At 32.5% G+C, this 14,692-nt stretch overlaps 1 protein-coding gene across 1 annotated transcript in view; it reads right to left on the bottom strand.

Moving 5' to 3' along the window:
* Positions 1-357: 357 nt before the first annotated feature.
* Positions 358-14,692, bottom strand: part of Xkr9 (XK related 9) — a 29,862-nt gene continuing 15,527 nt past the window's right edge. Inside the window, exons 3-4 of the mRNA XM_015485860.2 lie at positions 4,831-5,051; positions 358-1,040 (exon numbers count right to left, since the gene is read on the bottom strand). Coding sequence (XP_015341346.1) covers positions 412-1,040; positions 4,831-5,051 — 850 coding nt within the window. The 3' untranslated portion in view covers positions 358-411. The remainder of the gene's footprint in view (positions 1,041-4,830; positions 5,052-14,692) is intronic.

Here is a 14,692-nt window from a genome sequence, read left to right as displayed (position 1 = left end):
ACAATCAGAGAAAACCTGGAGAATACCTCAAGGCCAGCCTTTGTGGGAACTAGATTATTTCTTCCATTTCAGGCTCAAGATGGTAGCTTTACCAGATACAGTAAGAAAACATCTTTGTACTCAAGACCTTCAAAACCAAATAAGAGGGCAGAAGGTGGAGCTCAGTGGTATAATACTTTGTCCAGCATGCACAAGGCCCAGGATGCAATCCCCAGAGCCACAAAAAACACAAATAATAATAATTTAAATAATAAAATATCATTATGTTCTCTCACATTCAAAATTAATGTACCAGAACCATTCTCAAATTAAAGGTAGCAAAAATAAAGAGACAATACACACATAACACATATTTTTCTTTACTAACCAATGAAACAAATAACAATAAAACATATCTTATAAATTAATAGCTTATTCCATTAGGAAATACTTCATTCTACAATCTCTTTGAACATATCTTCCATCAGTTTCATCATATTTTGTTTCTTCACTTCTATTTGGGTGAAAAACCCCATAATAAACTATAAGAAAAATAATCCCAAGGAGAAGAGAAAGAACTAAAGTGATACTGATAGGTACAAAGTAATCTGAATTAAAAATAGAAAGTGGATAAACCCAGAACCCAATCAATATACCCAGTGTGGTCAGCACTCTTACAACATAATAAAAAGACATTGGGCATTTAGTATTATGTCCCTTAATATTAAAAAATGTAAAGACAAGAATAAATCCAACAACAATTCTATATAAGAATTCCATACTTTTGGAATTACAAAACTGAGTTTGTTCTTTACATGCCCATATTAAACCTACAATCCAAAGTAATAACAACATAAATAATCCAACCTTATCATTTACAAACAATAGAAGTACAACACTAAGCATCCAAGACAATAATGTAAACAACTTGTAAAAGAGATAGGTGGCTTTGGGACAGAATCCATTAAGGAGATTTTTATCAGGCAAGGATTTTCTTAAAGCTATTTGAAAATCAACAGTTGACCAAGAAATGGCACAGCAAGAAAGCATGATAGCTGCATCTACAAAACAAAAAATAAAAAAGACCTATTGTTACAGGAATAGTAACAGCAATATTATATTACTAGATGCCATAAATGCTTTATCTGTATACACAGAGTCTCACAAACACATTCAGGCAATTTACTTATCTAATCCTTGGAGATAATATTCCCATATTACATGTGAGGGAACTGGAGCTTGACAAAATATATTACTTGGTCAAAGTCACATAACTAAAAAATTATAGAACTGAAATTTGAATCTAAATTTTCTTGATTCCAAAGTTGGTATACTAATCCACTACCATCAGGCTGCTTTGAAGTGCTTCTGAATAATTCACTGAACAAATTTTATTAAGCAATTGGAATAATGGGAACTGCATACTCTGGTTGTTTAAAAACAAGTATAATCCTAAGTTTTCTCGACATTTTAATTTTGACCTTGAATATATACCTAATTCACAAGGTACAGCTTCATGGTGCAAAGAAGAGGAGCAGTTAAAAAGAAAATTTAACATAAGTATAAAACATTAACAAGCTCAAGTTTTCATATCCTGAAGATAATGACTCAAATGAACAAATATGCTCTAAAACCAAACTTCTATAGGTTTGACATCTTTACTCCATTTTTCCCTAACAAGGAACAGAAGAATAAATTCATTACTATTTTGGAAATGCAAGTTATTATTAGCCCCACAGTTAAAGCAAGGGACTTCCATAAAGCAAAAGCAAAGCATCAGAAAACTAAAATGAAATAATTTAGAGAATACAGAGTGCTAGTAATTTTAATTAAGCCCCACTGGAAGTCTACATGATAGCTAGACTTACAACAATTTATCTACTGATGAGGATAATGAGAACAGGACCTGAAAAATGTCTCTGTATACTCTTTCTTGGTTTTGGCACATGACACAATGGACCTCACTAGTAGGATTTCTTTTCTTCTTTAATTCAAAAACATTTGAATTAAAACATCACTTTCTCCTAAATTGCCCTATGAGCTATTTTTATAATTGGTTTTAATTTCTACCAAATTAATACATACACATAGTTTAAAAAGCTAAAAATTTCTACAAACTTTACTAGAAAAATGGCAGTACCCTTTTCTACCCTTCCTTACCACTTAATTTAAATCCCCAGAAGAAATCACTATCAATTCTCCTAAGTTTCTACTATGACAGGTAGTTATTTCTACCTAAAATATGCATTATGTTTAACTTATCTGTTTTAAACATTGTTTACTGATTTCCTATTTAGAAAGAAGACATTTTAGTATACATGTGCATTCCACATAGCCTCCATTTATCTCTTTCTAAAAGAGCAACATCACAACATTTGGTAAAATCAATATTTATTTTACTTTATTACAACTACATAAGTATACAGGGACTTTTGGTTTGATTTGGTCTTGGTTTTTTAACTGCTCAGTCACTCTGATTATATTTTATTTTCTTTAAAACATTACATTTTTTTCTGCAGTAAACTCTGCTTTTGCTCACTTGCTTAATTTTTTTTTACCCTATCCCTATTTCCTAGCAAATACTTCAAACTGATTGAGAAAACCTCTGTGTATACATCTGTCATTTCTTTTCCTTTATTTCCCCCTCCAATTTTTTTCTACTACCATCCTCCTGCTCTAGGCTGGTTATTCTTTTTTTTTTTTTTTTTAATAATGCTATTGTATTTTTTAATACCTTTATTTTATTATTTATTTATTTTTATGTGGTGCTGAGGATCGAACCCAGGGCCTCACACATGCTAGGCAAGTGTTCTACCACTGAGTTATAACCAGAGCCCTAGGCTGCTTATTCTTGAGGCTTGCTTCCTATCATCCCAGAACTTCCCTTCACCTCTCTTCTGTGTTGATGTCCTATTTCCTGATTCTCATTCCTTCTTATGTTGCACAAAAGCTAAGTATTTTGAGACCATGTTATGGCTCAAAAAGTCTTTATTCCTTTCTCACTCTTTTTTATTTTTTATTTTATTTTCTTTTTAGTTGTTGATAAACCTTTATTTTTTTATTTTTCTTATATGCAGTGCTGAGAATCAAACCCAGTGCCTCACACATGCAAGGCAAGTGCTCTACCATTGAGCTACAACCCCAGCCCCTCCTTTCTCACTCTTGAGACACAGTTTTGTTAAAAATAGAATTAAAAAGTTGATTTTTTTTCCATTGAAACTTTGAAATCGTCACTGTTATTCCAATTTCAACTGTTACAGTTAAGAATGTTTAATGCCATTTGGTTTCTCTATCTTTAGTAAGTGATCATTTTTTTCCTTCTCAAATCTTCTAGAATTTTATCTTTGCTTTGCTGAAATGATAACAATGAGCTTGGCGAGCCATTTTTATTCAATCTTTCAACTTAATAACCCACATCCTTCAATGATATGCTCTGATATTATTCTTTGATGATTTCCCTAGAAACCTCAGTATTCATATTAAACATAAAAATGCTACAGGGACACTGCTACATAGATGTTCATAGCAGCACAATTCACAATAGCAAGACTGTGGAACCAACCTAGATGCCCTTCAATAGACGAATGGATAAAAAAAAATGTGGCATTTATACACAATGGAGTATTACTCTGCATTAAAAAATGACAAAATCATAGAATTTGCAGGGAAATGGATGGCATTAGAGCAGATTATGCTAAGTGAAGCTAGCCAATCCCTAAAAAACAAATGCCAAATGTCTTCTTTGATATAAGGAGAGTAACTAAGAACAGAGTAGGGACGAAGAGCAGGAGAAGAAGATTAACATTAAACAGGGATGAGAGGTGGGAGGGAAAGGGAGAGAGAAGGGAAATTGCATGGAAATGGAAGGAGACCCTCAGGGTTATACAAAATTACATACAAGAGGAAGTGAGGGGAAAGGGAAAAAAATACAAGGGGGAGAAATGAATGACAGTAGAGGGGGTAGAGAGAGAAGAGAAGAGGGGAGAGGAGGGGAGGGGAGGAGGGATAGTAGAGGATAGGAAAGGCAGCAGAATACAACAGACACTAGTATGGCAATATGTAAATCAATGGATGTGTAACTGATGTGATTCTGCAATCTGTATACGGGGTAAAAATGGGAGTTCATAACCCACTTGAATCAAAGTGTGAAATATGATATATCAAGAACTATGTAATGTTTTGAACAACCAACAATAAAAATTTTTAAAAAATGTTTAAAGATGATCAATACTGTTACCTAAGAGGTGGATTTATCACAAAGGTAGTAAAACTTAAATTTCAAGGACCCTCACTTGCTCAATCTCCTTCAAGCCTGGCAAAGTCCTAGCAATGTGTTCACTTTGCCATAGTTTTATAAAATTTGCAAATAAGGCATTTTAATTACAGTTGATAAATTCCCTGTCTCTTCCTCCAATTTACACTCCTCATATTTTGCCTTAGAAAACTGAAATGGCTTTGGGCATTTTGGGGATCTAAGGAAAAGTTGAGTTAAGAATACATCTAGGTTAAACATAGGGGGACATGTTTACAAGGTTTTCTTGAATTACTGATGTTAATAATTGGCATGACTAGAATTTTCAGTCAGCTTGCCTGATCTTAACATCTCATTATACAGTCAGCCTTCCTTCAGCAGTGATTTCCTTTCTTGGTAGACAAAGGAAGGAATAGGAAGAAGAGAAAAGGAGGCAATATATCTTTATATTTTTTAATATCTGAACCATATTACTGAATTTAATTTTCAAAAAACAATTTTTAAAGGATTGAAAACTCTAAAACCTGCCTGAGAGTTATATAGTTGATATAAGATTTCAGTGGCATCCAACATCTAACATGGTGTTAATAAAGACTTACACTGACTAAAATTTGCTTGTCCATGTTCCAGAAAGATATAGAGCTGAAGAAGAAGTTGTGGGCAGCCTTCCAGGTAGGTCTCAAATAGCCTGAGCATGCTCAAATCAGTCACTCTATCTATAACTTCTTTATGTTGATCAATTTGCTCTTTGGTGAAGCTATTCGTTTTGCTATTACATTTGAAAGCCACGTGGTAACCCTTTTTCAAGGCAAACCAATACCTGTAAAGTAAACATGAACATTTAACTTCAATCATACATTTTTATAAATTTAAATTTATTTTAAATTAAATATAAAAATATGCATTTAAGGAGTATCATGAGTATTTCAATAAAAATATACCACTATATAATGTTTAAATCAGGTTAAACATATCATTTCCTCAAATCCTTATCATTTCTTTATGGTGAAAACATTCAAAACCTTTCTTTTAGCTTTTTGAAATATAAAGTACATTAGTGTTATCTATAGTCCTTCTACCATGCAATAGTACACAAAAACTTCTTACTCCTCCCTAAATATTCACCAGGTTGTTCAGACAAAAATGTGGGACTTCCTCAGATCCTATAAAAATTCAGGTCTCTATTCAATTATCACTTCTTCTTAGAATTCTCAGATCACACAATCTAAAATAGTACTCTCCATCACATTCTATATCTTTATTATTTTTCTTTGTAATACCACAACACAATATTTATTTTTGTTATCTTTACTTTCTCAAAAAATGTAATCTACATGAAAAGAGAGAATTTGATTTGTGCATTGATACAAACTAAATAACTAGAACAATACCTGGCACGTGGCAGGTACTCTAAAACATTTACTGAATGAATAAATGAAAGCTCATCACACTTTTTCCATAAAAAGACAGCAGAAAATAGCCAAAGCAAAACTGAAAAAAAGAACAAAGCTGGAGGCATCACAATACCAGATTTCAGGACACAAGAGTTGTATTAATAAAACCAACATGATAATTGTCATGAAGACAGAAACACTGACCAATGAAGCAAAAGAAAGAACTGATCAGTCAACTGATCTCTTGACAAAAATACACATGAAGAAAAGGCATTCTCTTCAATAAATGGTGCTTAGAAAATTGGATATCCATATACAGGAGACCCCTATCTCTCTACCTATAAAAAACCCAACTCCAAATGGATCAAAACCCTAATGTAAGAGCTCAAATTTTGAAACTACTGAGAAAAACATAAAATGCTTCAAGACATCAGCACAGTCAATAATTTTCTGGATAAGCTCCAAAAGCACATGAAGCAAAAAGAATTGGCAAATGGGATTGCATCCAATTAAAAAGCTTCTACACAGCAAATAAAGCAATCAACAGAGAGCAACTATCTACAGAAAGGGAGAAAATCTTTACCTGCTATTCATTAGACAAAGGATTAATAGAATATTATAAAGAACTAAAAAAAAATAACAAAATGTACTCAAATCAAAAAATGGACAAATAATTTGAACAGAATCTCAAAATAAAAAATACAATTTTGACAATAAATATATAAAAATGCTCAATATCTTTAGCCATCAGGGAAATGTAAATTGAAATTACAATAAGATATATTCTCATTCCAGTGAGAATGACCGTTAACAAACAAACAAATGCTAGCAAGGATGTGGAAAAATAAAAGGCCATCTACACTATTGGAGATTATATAAATTATAATAACCACTGTGGAAAACTGTATGGAGTTTCCTCAAAAAACTAAAAAACAGAACTACCATATGTTTATTGCTGCATTATTCATGATAACCAAGATATGGGATCAGTCTACATGACAATAAATAGTTGCACAGATAAAGAAAACATTATATATATATATATATATATATATATATACACATATATACACACACATACATACGCACACACACACACACACACACACACAATAGAGCCCTACAGAATGAAATTCTGTCCTTGCAGGAAAAATGGATTGAACTGGAGGATATCACAACATTAAGTGAAATAAGTCACACACAGAAAGCCAAGTATCACATGGTATCTTTTATATGTGGAAACTAAAAAAAAAAAAAAGATGATCTAAAAGTAAGAGAGAAATTATTAGGAACTAAGAAGGGAACGAGAGGGAAGGGAGAGAAGGTAGAAAAAGGTTAATGCACAATATAGGCCTGTATGAAAATATCATAGTGAATCCCATGAATTTGTATAATTAATATGGGTTAATGACCATAATAAATTTAAAAATTAGAAGAAATTAGTAAGTATGGAAGGACTGTGGAACGTTCAAAGTAAAAGTAAGACACTAAAACAAGTTATTCCTATTATAAACAAAATATGTACATACATATATGGATATACAAAGATTCTAAGCTGGCAAATAAAAGTATATTTTTGCCATTACATTTTTGGAATAGCATAATCTACTAGGTATCGGCTAGATGCTAGGGTAGAAACAAATGTCTACAAAAATGATGAAGGCATGGTCTCTATTTCAATGATCTTACAACCTAATTGGAATGTCAAATCTATGAAATACTAGTTGCAATACAAGGCAGAAGAAATGAGTACTGATTAAGAAATATAAATACAATATTGTGAAAAAAGAAGAAAAATGATTAATATTGTCTAGTATTTATCCGCAAGATTTATGGGGAAGTTGTGCTTAAGTCTTTGGGGGCATATATCACAATAGAGAATATGTGATTCCTGTTCTTTGATATGGTTTATAAACCAACAGATAGACACTATTAAAAATTTTGAAAAATTCATAAATATTAACAGTTACATACCCAGAGAATAATTAGTATAGGCAGCATAAACTGGGAGAAGAAGCAGCAGAGCACAGTAGCTAAAGAGTACAGACCGCCAGGGATGGTGAAATGTGCCTCAAGTCCTAGATAATTAGAAGGTTGAGGTGTAAGGATCACTTGAATCTAGGAGTTCAAAACCAGCCTGAGCAACACAGGGAGACTCCCATCTCAAAAAGTAAGTAATAAAAGAGTACTCTAATAGTACCAGAATGCCTGGATTCAAATCCTGGCTTTCCCTCTTCCTAGCTTAATTTCTTTTTGCTTCAGTTTCCTAATTGGAAAATGGAGCTAATCATCATATCCACTCTCACTGGACTGATAGATTATTAAATGGATTAATTTATTTATATATAAAATGCTTAGACATAGCACAAGTTAAGTACTATGTAAGTGTTCATTTAAAAACAAAACTGGGCTATTTACAAATGTTTACATTCAAATTTCCAGTGACTTCAGGGAATAATTTAGCCCAACATCATAATAATAAATGGCAAATCTACAGGAAGTTCTGCTTTTCTGAGGATAACTTCATGGGGAAGGGAAATATGAATATAATTTTTTTAATCAACAGAGCATTGTTTCAGGGACAAATGGTGAACAAGCCAAAGAAAAGAAACAGAGGGTGCTTACCTAGCATTGTTTATCCCTACATACTATTTTATTTGAGACAAAAAATTAACAGCATCCAGGTGCTGCGCCCCTCCCCTGACTCAGGCAATGGCAAGGCCCTACTGAGATGGATGGTGCAAGGCATCCATCCTCTGGAGGAGTGCAGTATGTTTCTGGGAATGGGCTGGTTTGTTTTTGTATTCCTTTAATAAGTATAGTTGCAACTTCTCATATGACCATTAAGTATGAAGGGAAAAAAACATGACTTTCCCAATTAATGCAACTACTTCTAAAGAATAGATCTGTTTGCTCTAAATGCAATGATTCAGCTGTGGAATATAAATTGTTAATGTCTAATGAAAAACTCCCTGTATTCCTGTCAAGGAAGTTTTTGAGAAATTAAATTAAAATCTAGAGAAGAAGAATTAATGTTAAGAAGATAGATTAGTGCTTAGTACTGGGCAACTCGTTCTTGTTCCTGTGCACAATGGTTTGTGCTCTTACTCTTGTTTGATTAAAATTAATAACAAGTTAACCACTTGCCGTAACCATGGCACCAGTTCTAGTCAGTAAGTCAAGAAAGAATAGTCAAGGTATAGGCCAATAGTCTGGGACATTTCTAACTATTATTAAAAGTTAACTAAACAGAAACAGCTCAAAGCAAAATGCGAACTGAAAGGAAAAATGCTTGCTTATGCCTAAGCCAAGAGACATTCTTCTTATCTAATTGTAGCTAGGTAATATTTTGTTTCTTTGAATAATGATTCCTGTTTTGTAACCACAAAGTACTGTGAGCCTGCCAAAATGAAAAGTATATATGATCAACTTCACAAGTAAAGATTGGGATCAGCACCTTCACTTTGGTGTCTGTGTTGTTTTTCCACCCGCCTTTCGCCAACTCCTCACCATCCGTTCTCTCCTGAGACCCCCTGTTGGAGCTGGACTCCGACATCCAGGAATGACGAATTATCTTTTATCAGGCAAAAGTTTCTACTGATATGAAACAATAAATTCTGGACAAAATTTTTTTTAAAGGTACACAAGAACAACTGAAAGTAGGACAAAACTTGAAGGCACTCAACACTTAAAAGAAGAAAACCATATTACATGAGGTTGCACATTTGTCTAGCTTTTCTTCTAAAGGCACAACACAATCTAAATGGCACAAAGGAAATATATAACCTTATTTGCCCAAAGAGTTAGAGGACTGAGTTTGAGTTTACCATAGTGGTTAGAAACTAAGGAATAATCTTCCAAAACAAGGAGTCACAGAATAGAGACTGCCAAAATCTGCATATACTTTTTTCAAATCTTTGGCTAATCCCTTATTGTGCATATGTGAAGCAAGACTAAAGAAATTGAGGGGGAGTAGGGAAACAGAAGGAATCTTAGCAGAGATTTAACCAGTTATCTACCATAGGTAGTTTAGAATTTTAATCTCAGCAAATTTAAGGGGATTAGTAATAATCTCAGGCATTCCTCAGGAACCTCATAATTGCCATGTCTTAGAAGTAAAAACCATATCTCAGAACCATGAGATATTCCCCTAAGACTAAGGCCAAACGCAAAAAAGACCTTCCTTTTTACATTCTATATGAAGCCTCTGTAAAACATCAAAGGAATTTGCCACTAATTTAACTGTCTTCTTTCTTATCAGAAGATAAAGAAAAACCTGTGTCTCTACAAATTATCACTTACATATAATATCTACAACACAATAAAAAATTACTTGACATACAAATAAACAGGAATATGAGACTCACAACAAAGATTTTTTAAAAAGTTAACAGAAACGTATCTGTTAATAGAAACATACCTATTGATGACCCAGATCCTGAAATTAGTAAAGGAAATTAGTAAGTGAAAATTTTAACCATGATAATTTTTTAAATCTCTAAGAAACAAAAAGTATGTAATAATTGTAAAGATTGTATGTCTTCTTTGATATAATGAGAGCAACTAAGAACAGAGCAGGGAGGAAGAGCAGGTAGAAAAGATTAACATTAAACAGATACAGGATGTGGGATGGAAAGGGAGAGAAAAGGGAAATTGCATGGTAATGGAGGGAGACCCTCATTGTTATACAAAATTACATATAAGAGGTTGTGAGGGGAATGGGAAAATAAACAAGGAGAAATATGAATTACAGTGGATGGGGTAGAGAGAGAAGATGGGAGGGGAGGGAGGGGGGATGGTAGAGGATAGGAAAGGTAGCAGAATACAACAGTTACTAATAGGGCATTATGTAAAAATGTGGATGTGTAACCGATGTGATTCTGCAATCTGTATTTGGGGTAAAATTGGGAGTTCATAACCAACTTGAATCTAATGTATGAAATATGATATGTCAAGAGCTTTATAATGTTTTTCAACAACCAATAAAAAAAATTAAAAAAAAAAAAAAAGATTGTAAAGTCTGGAAATTCAGGAAAGAGATGAAAACTGGAATAAAAGAGCAAATGGAAGTCTTATGACAAAAAAAAATACAATATGTAAAATCAAATATTCATTCCATGGAAGTAATAGCAAATTGGACACAAATAAAGGAAGGATCAGTGAACTTAAGATGCACGCTATAGATTGAAATTCCTGTACCCTATCCCAAATTCATAGGCTGAAACATAATCCCCATTGTAATGGTATCTGGTAGAGCAGGGGGCTTTGGGAGACAACTAGATGAATGCTCTTACAAATGAGACCACAGAGAGGGCCTTGACCTTCTATCAGGTGAAGACACAACTAGAAAGCATCATCTATGAATCAGAAAGCAGGAACTTACTAAACACTGAATCTGCTAGTACCTTATCTTAGACTTCCCAGCCTCCAGAACTGTGAGAAACAAATTTCTATTGTTTAAAAGCCCCCCAGTCTACTCTATTTTGTAATAACAGCCTCACCAGGCTAAGACAATAGAAATCATCAAAAAAAAAAAAATGCAGAAAAATACAGGGAGAAAAGGAACAGAGTTTCAGTAACAAATGTATAATTGAAATCACAGAAGAAAAAGAGAACAGGGGGAAATTATGACAAAATAATGGTGGAAAAAAAAAGTATTTCCCACATTTAATCAAAAACCAAAACATACAGATCTAAAATATTCAATAAACCCAAGCAGATACAAAAACATAGGTACATCATTCTTAAATTGCCACAAATCAAGTATACAGAGAAAATATTTAAAACAGAGAAAAAAGACACATTCTCACAGAAAAACAATGAAAAGTTGACTATCTCTCACCAGGAATAACATAATCCAGAAGAAACCCAAATCAATAATTACACTAAATGTAAATATATTAAGCATTTCAATTAGCAGAGATTTTCAAACTCAATTAAAAAGCAAGCTATAAACTTTATGTGTTTAGCAAAGGATTCCCTCTCAAATAAAGACACAATTTGAAAGAAAATCATACACAAAAAAGTTAATTTGGCTATATTAACATCACACACACAAAATAGACTTCAAATCAAATATTACCAGAGATAAATAAGGTCTGTCTGCATCTTATCTTTACACTTAAAAATATGTCTTAGAGATCTTTTCATTTCAGTATATAAAGTACTTTATCATTTTTTATAATTGCTAGAAGTTTGCCATTGCATAGATATAACAAAACTTCATGAAAGGACATTTAAATTGTATTCAGTATTTTGCTATTAAAAGTAATGGTACAATTAAAGACTTGTGTACATATGTCATTTTACATGTATGCAAGTAGGACAAATTTCTATAAGAGGACATTCTATGATTAAAAGTACATTATATTCTTGCAACATATCGAAGTACCATCCACAGATATTGTACCAACCCATACTCAGCAAGGTATGAGAATACTTGTTTTCCTATGCCTTACAAAGACAGAGTTTTATCACTGGGATTTTTGCCAATTTTGTAGATAAGGAATAATATTTCCATGTAGTTTTAATTGGCATTTTTATTATGTATAAGGCTTAGCATGTTTTATACAACTCAAGATCATTGTCTTTCCTTTTGTGTGAACTATCCTTATTTTCCCCATACTTTTCTAGTGAATGGATGGTCTTTTAATTTTGATTTCTAGAAGTTCTTTAAACATTGGAGGACAAGTCCTTTATCTGCTATAAGGTATGAATATTTTTCCCTGTTGTTTTTCTTTTGACTTTGCTTTTGTCTTTGTCCAGTGGTTTTTGCTTTTGCTTACTGACATGAACTTCATTTACAGTCAGATCTACCTTTTTAAAGTTTAGAATTTGAGTCATGGCTAGAAAAGCTTTCCCCATCCCAAAGTTATAAAAGTACTTCTATGATTTTTGATATTAGATATTTGATTCATTTGAAATTTATCTACTTGTCTGGTATCCTACCTAGAAATATAGTCATAACATGATATATTAAACTATCCCAATTCCAAAATTAATCAAATTTTTATGGTGTCATACTGCATACACTGGGTATCACTTTCTCTTTTTTTAAATATTTTTTTTAGTTGTAGATGAACACAATGCCTTTATTTTATTATTTTTATGTGGTGCCGATAAACCCAGTGCACTCACATGTACTAGGCAAGTGTTCTACCACTGAACTACAACCCTAGGACCCTGGGTATCACTTTCTATTTGATTCTAGTTAATTTCCAAACAAAAAAAAATCTGTGGTGTATTTATATGGTGTACAGAAAAAATGTTCTCTTGTTCTTGTAGTTTGGATTTAGGGGAAAAAGAAATACCACTCTGGAAACAAAACTCTTTCACATTATCACTTCAGACTATATTCTGGCTAGAAGGAATTAGATCTTCTATTATGTCACAGCAAAGACTGTGGGAGACTGAAGACATAAACTGCAACATTTTAAAATTCTCCCAGCACCCAACTCTATGTTTATATCAATATATTTCTGAAGATTTCAATTCCATTACAGAAGAGGTTAAACTCTTTCAAATTATGTGCCATAGTAAAGACGGCCTAAGCCTGACCATCATATGAAAAAATATTATCCAATTATAATTTACATATTTTATTTCTACACATTTTTCCCAACACTAACAACTAAGCATAAAATCAGTTAGTCCACATAATGCCTGTATAACTACTGACTACACTCATTAAATTTCATTTAGAGATTACTACAACCTATCATTGCAGAAATGCACATTCCAAGTGCACATGAAGCATTCAAAAGGATGGACTGTATGTTAGGCAATAAGACAAGTATAAATAAATTTCAAAAGACTGAAATCATAAAAATGTTATCTGACAACAAAGAAGTTAAATTATCAATATTTTTTAACAATATCTACAAAAACATCTAATTATTTTAAAATTTTTTAAGTAGTCTAACCCTGGGGTAAAAGAAGAAATCACAAGGAAAGCTAAAAGGTATTTTGAACTTATGGATAATGAAAACATATCAAAATGTCTGTGATACAGCTAATGCAAGGGTTAATGGGAAAGTCATAGTTTCAATGCTTTCATTAAAAAAGAAGAAATGGTTAATAGTAATACGTTTCTACAAAAATGAAATAGATGAAGAAAAGCAAATTAAATCCTAAGAATATGGAAGGAAATTAAAAAGATAAAAGCAGAAATCAAATAAACTAGGAAGAAAATGCAATAGAATTTAACAAAGCCAAAATCTAATTCTGTGAAATGATAGAAGAAACTGAAAAACCTCTACTAAGACCATTGTGGTATATATACACAATGAAATAATACTCAGCAATAAAAGAGAATAAAATCATGGCATTTGCATTTAGGAGGAGGGGGAGAGAATGAGAGGAAGAAAATATAAAATGCCAATATCAGAAATGGAAAAGAAGACATCACTAAATATCCTATAGATATCAAAACTATAGCAAGGGAATATTAGAAAAAAACCATGCCAATAAAATGGAAATGGGCAAACTCCCTGATGAAGCGGATAAACTCTCTAAAAAATATAACTTACTAACACTGACATAGGTCAACTAGAAGATCTGAATGCTTCTAAATCTATCAAAGAAGTTAAATTTTTCCTAAAAATCTTCATACAACATTCACATCATCCAATACATTTTACCAAACATATAAGGAAGAAATGACACAAATCTTATACAAAATTCTTCAGCAATATAATGAAGCAATATTTTCTAACTTCTGTTATGAAGCAATGTAAAACTAATCTCAAACATACCAAAGAGGGCAGGGATATAGCTCAGTTGGTAGAGTGCTTGTCTTGCATGCACAAGGCCCTGGGTTCAAGCTCCCACCCCCCAAAAAAAACCCTACCAAAGATATTACAAGAAAAGAAAATTATAGACCAATATCCCTCAAGAGAATGGACACAAAAATGCTTAACAAAATATCTACAAATAGAACCCAACAATTTTAAAAAGCTAAGGGCTAGGAGTGTAACTCAATGATAGAGAATTTGCCTAGCAAATTATGAGGCCATGGGTTCAATCTCCAACACAGAAAAAATAAATTAAAAAAAAAAAAAAAAAATAT

The sequence above is a fragment of the Marmota marmota genome, unplaced genomic scaffold (assembly GCF_001458135.2).
Source record: "Marmota marmota marmota unplaced genomic scaffold, marMar, whole genome shotgun sequence".
Lineage (NCBI taxonomy): Eukaryota > Metazoa > Chordata > Mammalia > Rodentia > Sciuridae > Marmota > Marmota marmota.
This window is presented reverse-complemented; position numbering and strand designations above follow the sequence as displayed.